The 13,723-nt window shown below is 40.5% G+C and overlaps 1 protein-coding gene across 2 annotated transcripts in view; it reads right to left on the reverse strand.

Annotated features, from left to right (window-relative positions):
• Positions 1-13,723, reverse strand: part of LOC143289160 (cadherin-87A-like) — an 80,096-nt gene that overhangs the window by 31,344 nt on the left and 35,029 nt on the right. For both annotated transcript variants that reach the window (XM_076598077.1, XM_076598067.1), the window contains exons 20-26: positions 11,159-11,361; positions 7,184-7,310; positions 5,361-5,500; positions 4,407-4,536; positions 2,629-2,829; positions 1,834-1,991; positions 806-949 (exon numbers count right to left, since the gene is read on the reverse strand). In XM_076598077.1, the coding sequence (XP_076454192.1) occupies positions 806-949; positions 1,834-1,991; positions 2,629-2,829; positions 4,407-4,536; positions 5,361-5,500; positions 7,184-7,310; positions 11,159-11,361 (1,103 nt within the window). The remainder of the gene's footprint in view (positions 1-805; positions 950-1,833; positions 1,992-2,628; positions 2,830-4,406; positions 4,537-5,360; positions 5,501-7,183; positions 7,311-11,158; positions 11,362-13,723) is intronic.

A 13,723-nucleotide genomic window follows, 5' to 3' on the forward strand; every position in this document is an offset into this window, starting at 1 on the left:
AGGCCTAACTCAGTGGGAAACGGTTTTTAGAATTTTCAGATTTCGTAACAAACCTCAACAAAATAAACTGTTAATGATTTGGAAAAAACAGCGTAATTCGGGAGACTTACAACCTGTTATTGGTATGACTGTGAAGATTTTTTTCATACTATGTTTAAGTCAAATTTGGTATTGGCAGACAAAGTATTTCCAGAGAAAATGGCAATGTTAAAGTTTACCATGGATACACAGACAACAGAACACGGAGTTAAAACATAAACTCACTTTGTTTACACAAGTGAGTCAAAAACACACATACATACACACCTACACTCGTGAACAAATACACACACACACAAACACATTCTTCCCTGGAGCAAAGAAAGGGTCATTTCTGAAATCCAAAGAAACTGAGCACACAGAAGCCCCCCAACCCCACTCCAACACACCCCATCCAAAGCTGTTCTGTTTTTTGTTGTTGTTTTTTGTTTGTTTGTTTTCCTCATACCTTGAGAACCTGAGGTTGTATGAATTAAACTACAGACACTGGTAATATCTTCCTGGTGCCAAGCTTAAAACAACCAGGATCACAAATGAGATGTTTTCTTTCCCCCTCCAACTGCAAAAACATTTAAATGGTTTGATGACTCAATTTTTGGTGGCTCAGTTTTGTTGTTGTTTCTGGTTGTTTTATTTTTTTGTTTGTCTTTTATTTCTCTCAGGGGTTTCTCATCTGTTGTTGTTTTTCAGTCTTCAAAGGGCCACAATGGGTGCCGTGGGAGAAAAGGGGGGCATGAGAAGCTGTAGAGGTGTGTTCCAAGCTTACAGTTATCAGGTCCACAGTGAAGTACTCGTTATCGGACGTGTAGCGCACCACCCCAAAGTCTCCTTCATCCAGGTCTGTTGCATACACAGCACCCACTGGGGTCGTCTGCGTGGAGCCCTCTGGAATGTGGAGCTCGTATATGGTCTGCACACACAGCAAATAAATCCTTCCTCATGACCAGTGCAACAGTCAAATGGTTACAAGCATTGTTCTTTCAATCGGATGGTCCTCAGCTGATTATAGATGGAGATTTTTCCATTTTCCCAGGTCAACAAATGTACAGACTAGCTCATGTCTTAACTCACTTCATGTGTGTACACATACAAAAGAACAAATGTTAAAGAGCCTGTAATCCTTGTAAGCGTTCAGTGGGTTGTGGAAACATGAACTTACCCAGCAGGCACACTCACGAAAACAGAGTATGGCTGCTTATAAGTTACATGGAAGGGTAAAAAAGAAAAAGAAAATCCATTCATAGATATAAGTGAACGTGAGATTACTAGCCCGCAAACCACAAAAAAGAAAAGAAAGAAAGAAAGAAAGAAAAAAACAACAAAACCAAACCTTCCCTTATAACAAGTGACAGCCTCACAGACATCCTGCAATACAGAACTCCTGATCCTCTTACCTCTTGGCTAAAACTGTCTTCATCATACTAATCCTAAATAAGAATCAATTTTCTATGCTCGTCTCTTTCTTGGCATTTTTTCCCCCTTTCTTTTTTTTTTTCTTTATTTCTTCTTTTCTTTCTTCTTCTCACCCACTGCTTATGTGGGTCTGAAGTAAGTGAGTGAGAGTTATCTGTGTGTGTGTGTTTGTGTGTGTATGTGTGTGTGTGTGGGTATTTGTGTGTGTGTGTGTGTGTGTGTGTGTGTGTGTGTGCGTGCTTGCATGGGTGTGTGTCCGCATCTATCTGTATTTCAGCTCTTTTTTCTTTTTCATCATTCCATGGGCAGGCAAGACACTGCCTTTTAGAAATCAGGGACACTCCTCCCCCCTCCATCCCAACAAAGACCGTAGGGCATCACCTGATTGAAGACTGGTGGATTGTCATTGATGTTGATGATCCTGATGAAGACTCTGGTGGTGTTGGACAGCTGAGGCCGCCCCGTGTCAAAAGCCCGGGCAATGAGAGTGACATTGTGACGGGATTCATAGTCAAGGCGACCATTGACCGACAGCACACCTGTTGTTATCCAAAGAATCAAAGCAAAGTTACTCTCTGATATTCTTCATTCACAAACATGTGCACACTTATCCATACACCCCCCTCCCCCATCACCTGCGCATGAGCTCACGCGCCCATACTCACACACACACACAAACACATGCCCACCCCCACACACACATGTGCCCACATACACACACACACACAGACAAACACATCATGCACACACACCATACACACATTTGAAAAAGCACACACAAACACAAACACACACAAACATACCAACATATAAACAACATACTCATGCATATGCATCCTACACACACTTGCACACACACTCACACACACACACACACATACATGTGCATGCGCACACACACCCCACACACATACATACACACACACACACACATGCACAACGAGTGATGATGATCACAACACCTGGCAAAGACTGGAGACTTAAAAAAACAACAAACATACCTCTAACTCCATTCAGAAAGCATGACGGATCTCATTCTGAAATTTTTTAAGGTGAAAAGAACGCACATCCCTTCAAAGAAAGAAGTCTTGTGGTAGAGTTCACCTCCTAGGAAACTCCTACTGAAAAAGCAATTCAGGCTTATCAATGGCCCTCATCATCAAGCAAATACTTTACCTGTTTGTGCATCAATGCTGAACAGGTTGTCAGGGTTCTGTGTGAGCTGGTAGGTTTCAATCTGGTCATCTTCATCAAGGGCCAACAGGGAGGTGACAAAGGTCCCTGTGGCAATCTCTTCCCTGACACTGAGCTGGTACAAGGGCAGCTCAAAGTATGGAGCCTGGTCGTTGTACTCCAGTATGCGGATGTACAGAGAACCTGAAACAAAATATCAATGCCCAATAATATCAGTATAGATATATACTGGCTACTGTCTTACATTCTAAGAACTGATCAAGGCAAGAGCTTTTAAAAACTCTACAGTTAGAGAGAGAGAGACAGACAGACAGACAGACAAAGTGTGTGTGTGTGTGTGTGTGCACGAGCACACATGTGCATGCATGCGTGTCTGCACGTGTGTGTGTGTGTGCATGTATGTGTGTATGTGTGTGTGTGTGTGTGTGTGTGTGTGCGTGTGTGCGCACATATATACAGTCTGTGCACATATATACAGAGAGAGAAATAAATTCCTAACACCAGAGGAAAACAATAGCCAGAAAAATCAAAAACTTTTTTTTCAGCTACGCTATGTAGTCTGTTCTTTTTGACTTGTATAAACAAAGTGAGTCTATGTTTTAACCCGGTGTTCAGTTGTCTGTGTGTGTGTGTGTGTGTGTGTGTTTGTGTGTGTGTCTGTGGTAAACTTTAACATTGACATTTTCTCTGCAAATACTTTTGTCAGCTGACACCAAATTAGGCATAAAAATAGGAAAAATTCAGTTCTTTCCAGTCATCTTGTTTAAAACAATATTGCACCTCTGGGATGGGCACAAAAAAAAAAGAAGCCTAATTATATGCAAACTGCATTTACTGTTATATTTATATTTTTTGTATTCTCTAAACTTGGCAGAATGGGGGAAGCCCACAAGACCGAGAAGTATGCTAGTCTGGCCAGCAGCTTGAGAGAACCTGGCTTCCAAGCCAAAGTCCTCGCCATAGAGATTGGTGCTAGAGGGTTTGTGAGCACATCTGCCTACAGCCTCATGAAACAGCTATTGATTTCTGGCAGAGAGAGGAAAAGGGCTGTCAAGGCAAAGGCAAAAGCAGCAGAAAACAGTTCCAGCTGGATCTGGTTGAGGAGGAATGAGAGTAAACTCCATAAGGATTAAATTTCCCTACTTAAACTAGAATACAATGGCTCAGTGGTTAAAACGTCTTGCAGAAACGGTGACTCAGTCCTGAACTGACGATCACCCTGGAGGTGCGGGTTCAAACCTGCTGAGGACCAGGAAAAAAAAAAAGGCGGCAATACAAGGGCATCCAGGAGTCATGACCTGGGTGTGGCCCGGCCCCCTTAGAGTGTAAGGAGTTAAGGGCCAAAACACTTGACTGAGGGGCACTTCTCTGAAGACCTTGTACTGTCCAGCTCTCCCTAGAGTTTCTTATCATCGTACTTCATCACTGGAGGCTGCCAAAAAAAATGCCAATGTAAAAGTTTATCATGTCACAAATGCATGCACACAGATATACAAAACACACACACATACAGCACATACACACACCACAAACACACATGTACACACACACACAAATGAAAGCATCACCACCCCAAAACTGTTAACTGAATGAAAAAGATTAAATAATTCAAAATTATAAACCACAAAATCAGTATAACTTAGATCTCACTTTCCTTTTTTTTTTCTTTTTTTTTTTAACAAACATGGTTCGTCAAACATGAATAAAGTTGAAAACATGCCAAAACAGAAAGCCCAAAGGGCTCATTTGATGGGACTTACCTGTGCCTGTTTGGGCTGGACTGGCTTTCACGTCTCTCACTACCAGTGGAAACTCCAAGGAGCTGACAGTATCTCGGTCAAGCAGTTGGTTGGTCAGCACCACACCATCCTCCGTGATTCTGAACAAGTTCTATGACAAGAGACAGAAAAAGTGAGAAGGTGAATGAAACACATCAAGCAATCAAAAATAAAATAAAATAAATCTAGCACACACATGTACACACACACACACACACACACCCTCACACATGTGCATATATCTTAAAACTACAGCAGTCCACATACCTTTACATGAAATCAAGCTCTTCTCTAGGTGTTTTTGATTAATGTACCTGCAGATGTGTACATGATTGAGTGTATTCCAGTGTAAGTGTGTGTACACTTATGTGTGGTGTGTTATTGTGTGTGGGTGTGGGTGTGCGTGTATGCGCACACATGTGTGCTCATGCTTGTGCACGTGCTTGTGTTTGTGGGCAAGGGTTTCAGTTGTTTTTCAATTATACATTACAATTACTGAATCTCGGAGATGAACCAAAAGTCACATGGTTTGCAAGTTATGCTTCCATTTGCATCTGAAGTATGGGACCCATCCATGCAGGATAGGAAATGTTTGCACATTTTAAAATTCTCCCAGGTCAACCTTGGTGCAGACTACAACTTCTCATGGAAACAAAAACGTCACTCAGCTGAATCCTTCACAAAGCATTTACAATGTTTATCAACAAAAACCACCAAGTATCACACAAAGTAGTTGTGGTTAACAACTGCGGCAGATCTAAAGAGAGAAAAACATATTCCATAAACAACTGCTCCAAACATGAATTCTTAGTGAAAGCAGAATGGCTCTTTAAAAACAAAGCATTACAATTTGTAACCATAAACCAGACTACATATATAACAGAATATAGAATATAAAAAGAAAGAACCTCTACTTCAAAACGGTTTTTCACTCACTTGAAATAGAGTGGGATCTGTGACGCTCACTCCAGACGGGTTGCGAGCTACAATAGGCGAACCAAATGACATCTTCAGGTCACTGTCAGCATCATCGTCCTTGGCTGTCAGAGTTATCACCGTCGTAGAGACTGGAACATCTGGTGACAAAACGCAGAAATCAAATACACAACACAAAAACACACACATGCAGGCATGCACACACACACACACACACACAAACACATATCACACACACACACACGCACAAACACACACACACATACAGAGGAAGATTAATGAAAATCCATCAAAAAGAAATATTTCCACTGTGGGGTGCATGATTCAATGTGAACGATTCAATGTGAAAGAGTGCTGTAAGTATACACAAGTATTAAAAAAGGCACCAACATGTGCTTCAACAATCAAACTACTAGTCCCTCAAACAAATGAACAATAAAACAAAGAATACATATACAAAGTATATATATGTATATATATATATATATCTGTATAAAAGTGCAGACCCTTTTACAGTTACACTTGTGCACACTTAAGCATGTGCAAAAAATCAAATGTAGATGCAATCGTTTACTTGCACAATCTAAGTCACACATATGTACTCACATGCACACACACTTGTGCACATACACAAGCACACTCATTGAGACAATATGAATGAGTATTATGTTTGAAAAGTCCAGAAGCAGAGTGTCAAGACATTTCATAACAAGTCTCGAAGTCATATCTCATCAATATTCAGAAAAAAACTTCTCGTTAACATTTATTTGTCTTACTACACCTCACAGGTTCATCATTTCTGGGGAAAGAATGCATGGATGTGAGTTGGAGAGAGTGATGATGAAATCACTGGTGTGCTGCTGCTGGCTACTTCCTCATGTGTGAGGATCTAGAAAAGCCTTAAACAAAATTCTTGTTGCTCTTAACAGAACACTTCTGTGACACTGCAAGGTGCCATCAGCCGCCATAGCGAAGTGGTTAGCATCACACACTGATAACTGGGTGTGGGTTTTTTTCTGGCCTATGGCAAGCTGCTACCCAGAATAGTGTGTGCTGTGGACTTGACCACATGGCTGAGGACCATACACTTCACAGATACATTTTTGGTGGAGTTGCTAAAATTTCTGGACCCAAACTGCAGGTGTCTGAATCTCTCAGGTCTGGTTGATGCCAGGAAATATAATCACTTGCACCATACCTAAGAAATGGACTTCCATAGCAATATTGTTATCATCCTCATCCACCATTACCACAGAAAAAAAATGTCCCAGATTATGTGGCCTTTCATGCTCTGTTTTCATGGTGACCTCAGTTTTAACTCGCCCTCCACTTTCATGCATTGAGAGTTCCTGCCAAGGTCTTCAGTGTCTGCAGGTTCATGGCAGACCTGTTGCTGGAAAGAAAAAAATGGTGACCATCTCTGCTCTGAAGGGGATGCTCACTCTGACTGTCTGTGCGACAAAACAACTGTCGTCAGTATGGGGGCTTGGAGATGGTGTCCTGCATTTGCTGAACCACAACAAGCACTACTGAACACCACCAAAGTGACTCAGCAGCAGTGTAGGGTCTTCTCTAGTGTGTCACCCCTTGGCAACCTGGCATCTTTAGTTCCCTGTTATGTGGAAAGCTGGCGCAGAGACTGCAGCAGCCAAACCCAGGTGTAGCTGTGTATCATGGACTAGGAATGAGCAGCATGGGAGTAATGACGCTGGCATGGTGCAGCCAAGAAAAACAAAGATGAAACAAAAAATTACATGGTACAAGGCTGAACTCAAGAAAAATCTTCCTGTGCTGCAAAGGGATGACATTAACCAATTACTCACTTTCACTGACAGAGACAGATATTGTGGGTGGCTCAAAGTAGGGATCCTTGTTGTTGGTGTCCAGAATGTTCACTATGAGTGTGGAAGACCCTGTCAAGGCAGGACTTCCTTTGTCACGTGCTCTCAACTGGTGAAAGAAAACAGTTATGGTTTAATGCAATACCTATAAAAACTGCCTCAGAATAATCTGCAAAAATGTACATTTACAAGCCACTGGAAGGAGATGCATAACCCGAAATCTTCATCACATTTCATCTTATTAAGACTCCCTATTCCCAAAGGGAATAATGATTTTTTTTTTTTTTAAATTAAACAACGAACATATCTGAAACAGATGAAGCTTTCTGATAAGGATAAATTTAGCTTCTGTGGAACACATCCAGAACCACTGAACTCTTTGTTTGAAGATGTGAGGTTGTGCAGAGATTTTGGTCTGCTCTTCAAACTATTCTCATCTCATCTCATCTATCCCTTGACCCGTGGGTGGGTCGTTGGGGCACCATGGATGACTGCCTGGTCAGCTCGCGCCACCTGCCTCGGTTCAAACTATTATGAATGACAAATGCAGTAACGTACAAAATGAACTAATTTTATTTGGCAAGTCACATGCATTTGGTACATTTTCATTTTACTTGCCAAAAACTTTCTATACAAAAGTAAATTTAAAAAACAGCCTCCAAAATTCAAAGCATTTAGAACGCACCTCAGTTATAGATACAAAACTGAAAAATACAGTTACCTTTTGATGAACTATTAATGGAATACTATGTGCCAAATATAGACACTTACTGTAATCTTGCTAGCTTCCTTTAAGCTATACACCAGTCCTTGAGAAATACAAAGTACAGTGTTATTGTATCAATTGTTTCTATTTGCAAGCTCTTCTTTGTCCATAATGTAAATATTACACATCCATTGTATACGATTATTCCATAGTGTACAGATATCATGACTGGCTTGTCTTATCTTATTACTATTATTGGTGTAATTATCATAATTATCAATATCTATTTTCCTTTCTCTTTTTAAAAATTATATATATCATCATATATGTATATGCATGCACGTTTTTTTTTGCGTGTTTTTTTTTTCAACTAAATTTTTCTCTCTCTTAAAGTAAAACTAAATTCAACTGAATTAAAAATAAAACAAATGGTTTCTAATCATCCACAGGACATAGAAGGTTTGTACACTGTGTGAAACTGAAGCTGCTTTCTGCAAGCAGAGCATGCTGACATAGTGCAGCACAACCGACCCCTTTTTTTCTGGTTGCAATTGTATGCTACACCTGACCCCTTTTTTTCTGGTTGCAATTGTACGCTACACCCGACCCCTTTTTTTCTGGTTGCAATTGTATGCAACACCCGACCCCTTTTTTTCTGGCTGCAATTGTATGCTACACCTGACCCCTTTTTTCTGGCTGCAATTGTATGCTACACCTGACCCCTTTTTTCTGGTTGCAATTGTATGCTACACCTGACCCCCTTTTTTCTGGCTGCAATTGTAAGCTACACCCGACCCCTTTTATCTGACTGCAATTGTATGCTACATCTGACCCCTTTTATCTGGCTGCAATTGTATGCTACATCTGACCCCTTTTTTCTGGATGCAATTGTATGCTACACCCAACCCCTTTTATCTGACTGCAATTGTATGCTACATCTGACCCCTTTTATCTGGCTGCAATTGTATACTACATCTGACCCCTTTTTTCTGGCTGCAACTGTATGCTACACCCAACCCCTTTTATCTGACTGCAATTGTATGCTACATCCGACCCCTTTTTTCTGGCTGCAACTGTATGCTACACCCAACCCCTTTTATCTGACTGCAATTGTATGCTACATCCGACCCCTTTTTGTCTGGCTGCAAATGTGTTACACCCGACACCTTTTTTCTGGCTGCAATTGTATGCTACATCCAACCCCTTTTATCTGGCTGCAAATGTATGCTACACCCAACCCCTTTTATCTGGCTGCAATTGTATGCTACATCTGACCCCTTTTATCTGGCTGTAATTGTATGCTACATCTGACCCCTTTTTTCTGGCTGCAATTGTATGCTACATCCAACCCCTTTTTTCTGGCTGCAAATGTATGCTACACCCAAATCCTTTTTTTTTCTGGCTGCAATTGTATGCTACATCCAACCCCTTTTTTCTGGCTGCAAATGTATGCTACACCCAAATCCTTTTTTTTTCTGGCTGCAATTGTATGCTACACCCAACCCCTTTTATCTGACTGCAATTGTATGCTACATCTGACCCCTTTTATCTGGCTGTAATTGTATGCTACATCTGACCCCTTTTTTCTGGCTGCAATTGTATGCTACATCCAACCCCTTTTATCTGGCTGCAAATGTATGCTACACCCAACCCCTTTTATCTGGCTGCAATTGTATGCTACATCTGACCCCTTTTATCTGGCTGCAATTGTATGCTACATCCGACCCCTTTTATCTGGCTGCAATTGTATGCTACATCTGACCCCTTTTATCTGACTGCAATTGTATGCTACATCTGACCCCTTTTTTCTGGCTGCAATTGTATACTACATCTGACCCCTTTTTTCTGGCTGCAACTGTATGCTACACCCAACCCCTTTTATCTGACTGCAATTGTATGCTACACCCAACCCCTTTTATCTGACTACAATTGTATGCTACATCTGACCCCTTTTATCTGGCTGCAATTGTATACTACATCTGACCCCTTTTTTCTGGCTGCAATTGTATGCTACATCCAACCCCTTTTATCTGGCTGCAAATGTATGCTACACCCAAATCCTTTTTTTTTCTGGCTGCAATTGTATGCTACATCTGACCCCTTTTTGTCTGGCTGCAAATGTGTTACACCCGACACCTTTTTTCTGGCTGCAATTGTATGCTACATCCAACCCCTTTTATCTGGCTGCAAATGTATGCTACACCCAAATCCTTTTTTTTTCTGGCTGCAATTGTATGCTACATCTGACCCCTTTTATCTGGCTGCAATTGTATGCTACACCCAACCCCTTTTATCTGGCTGCAATTGTATGCTACATCTGACCCCTTTTATCTGGCTGTAATTGTATGCTACACCCAACCCCTTTTATCTGACTGCAATTGTATGCTACATCTGACCCCTTTTATCTGGCTGGCTGCAATTTTATGCTACATCCGACCCCTTTTTTCTGGCTGCAATTGTATGCTACATCTGACCCCTTTTATCTGGCTGTAATTGTATGCTACACCCAACCCCTTTTATCTGACTGCAATTGTATGCTACATCTGACCCCTTTTATCTGGCTGGCTGCAATTTTATGCTACATCTGACCCCTTTTATCTGGCTGCAATTGTATGCTACATCCGACCCCTTTTATCTGGCTGCAATTGTATGCTACATCTGACCCCTTTTATCTGGCTATAATTGTATGCTACACCCAACCCCTTTTATCTGGCTGCAATTGTATGCTACATCCGACCCCTTTTATCTGGCTGCAATTGTATGCTACATCTGACCCCTTTTATCTGACTGCAATTGTATGCTACATCCGACCCCTTTTTTCTGGCTGCAGTTGTATGCTACATCTGACCCCTTTTATCTGGCTGCAATTGTATGCTACACCCAACCCCTTTTATCTGGCTGCAATTGCATGCTACACACAACCCTTTTTTTTCTGGTTGCAATTCTATACTACCTACCCCCTTTAACTCCTTTTACCCCTGAAATCAGAGCATGGCGGCCTACATGGCGGGGTAAAAATGGTTATACACGTAAAATCCCACTTATGTACATACAACTGAACATGGTAGTTGCAGCCCACGAATGAAGAAAACCCCTTTTCTCTGGCTGCAATTGTATGCGCTTTACAATCAAAATGGATTTTTTTTCTTTTTTACAGAATTTCGCCAAAGACAACCCTTTCATTGCCATGGGTTCTTTCATGCTGCACCTAAACCATTAAAAAAAAAAAAAAATCTTCTGTTTGCACTTACAGTCAGATTATACCGGTTATTGAGGTCGTAGTCAAAGCTACCATCAGAAGTGTGAATCTCTGCCACATAGAAGGCGCCCACAAGCGTAACATTTTTGACTTTAAACTTTCCATAGTTTCCGGAATCGATGGAGACTTCCACTTGTCCATTGCCAGAGGTAGGTGAATCCGCATCTGACACTGTCACTGTTGTGACAAGTGTGTCTGAAAAAAAAAAAAAAGAAGTAAAACTATAATTTCTCGCAAACATAATTCAACATAAAAACTTAACAGTAATACAGACAGAACAGAGATCCATACCAAATATTCAACAGGGTTTAAAATGTGACAGACCTGTGACCACTCGAAGTGTAACCTTGACAAACCAAATTAAACAAGAAGGGCAAGGGCTTCAACACTCACTTGTGATACGCAATGAAAAGAAAAAAAATCTTATAAAAATTAGTTTATTGAAATGTGTTCTCTATTCGTTAGGATAATTATCAAAGCTTCGCGTTTAAAAAAGCAAAAGCAAAAAAAAAAAAAAGCTTCAAAGCAGATTCAAACCATGGATGTTCGGGTTGTGAATGAGTGGTTTTGTGCACCGCGCTAACTCGCCATTCAACGATGATGTTCAAAAATCATTATTTCACCATGTTCTTTTAGCAGAATAAATCAAGAACAGTAATCGAAGTGAAAACTCCGTTTAAATCATGTTATTCTGGGGTATCTCGGGCATTTAAGAATTTCTTTCAAGTCTGAGGTAAAGGAGACATTCCCACTGCCTGGAACACACTGCAATATATGTCTGATATTTACAGATGTGCAGAAATCCGTGTTCCACAAGCATACGACATCATCCATTCAATTTCTCTTTTCTGTTCATTTTAGTTAAACCAGTATCCACTCTAAAAATTTAATATGCAGTAAACAAGTCGATGATTATGTAAGAAATTCTTTTAATTCAGCAGTAAAAGAGATGTTGCCATCACGTCAGGCTTTGCAAAATGTTGTCAAGATCTGCACAAACCAGTGTAGACAAGGCTGACCTTAGTGAAACGGTCGATTCAAATTTTCTTTTAGGTTCATTCCAGTTAATTCAGTGTCCACTTTAGAATATTTATATGCAGCAACCACGTCAATAATGTAGTTAGTGTCACTGTATGTGTTCTGTCCAGAATATGTATTTCTTTGGTTTTAATTGCGAACAAGAAAAACGATGTCATGGCGTCTGCTTACAAGACATTCGGGCGGCTGTAATGGCATAACAGCATTTTCGGAATCCAGAACCAGCATCAACGAAATAAACCATTGATCATTTGGATATACAGTTAAATTCAGGAGATGTACAACCTATCATTGGTATGACTATGAAAATTTTTTTCCTACTATGTTTAAGCCAAATTTGGTATTGGCAGACAAAGTATTTCCAGACAAAATGTCAATGTTAAAGTTTACCACGGACACACACACACATACACAGACAACTGAACACTGGGTTATAACACAGACTCACTTTGTTTCCACAAGTGAGTCAATTTGTCAATGAATACTGCACATAATCTATCATTTATTCTGACTATCTCTAAGGTGAGAAATGTTTTCCAAATGTTTTAATGAATTAAAACCATCCAAAAGTGCCTGCTTGTATACCAAATTTGGTCACAAGTTTATTCATGTACATATGTATGCTTCAATTTTGCATTGCCCATTTCTCCTTGGCACTTTTATCTGGCAGAAACAGCCAAAAAAGAAATGATGAAAAACTCATTACAGGAGACATTTCAAAAGCATGAACCTGATAAAAGGAAAAGCTGATATGGAATTCAAGTTCATAATAACTTTAACATGAACACTTTCAAAATAACAAACACACATACGGAAAGTGATGAATACACACATGATTATAGCCGTATACGCACATACCTGCTGAAAAAAAACCCACACACAAACATAGACAGAAAAAACAAACATTCATACAGACATGTCAAACAAACCTACTGACTTCCATACATATGTGTGCTTGTAGTTTCAGTTTTTCAAGGAGGCATCACTGCATTCAGACAAATCCATATTCTCACCAAATCTGTTAGGTAGGTGCCTGACCAGCAGCATAACCCAACGCACTTAGTCAGGCCTTGAGTGCATGTATCATATCTGTCTGCCTATCAGAGTGGATTTCAACCGAATTTTGCCAGAGGACAAAACCCTTGTCGCCATGGGTTCTTTGTCAGTAAGGCAACTGTGTGCTGTAAACGGGACCTCAAGTTTATCGTCTCATCCAAATGACTATACACTCAGTTTGATCTTCCAGTCAAACATGGGAGAAAGGGCGAGTGGGATTCGAACCCACACCCTCATGAACTCTTTGTATTGGCAGATGAACATCTTAACCATTCTGCCACCTTCCTCTCTTCCATCTGTGGTGGTAAAGATCAGTAAAAAGAATGGTATTGTGGCCACATGCTTAGAGTGTTGGATTCTCACCCAAATTTCATAAGTTCAATCCTTAGTTTTGGCACACCTGAGGGTTAAGGCTGGAGATTTTTCCAATCTCCAAGGCGAACGTATGTGCAGACCTGCTATT

This window comes from Babylonia areolata, chromosome 1 (assembly GCF_041734735.1).
Source record: "Babylonia areolata isolate BAREFJ2019XMU chromosome 1, ASM4173473v1, whole genome shotgun sequence".
Lineage (NCBI taxonomy): Eukaryota > Metazoa > Mollusca > Gastropoda > Neogastropoda > Buccinidae > Babylonia > Babylonia areolata.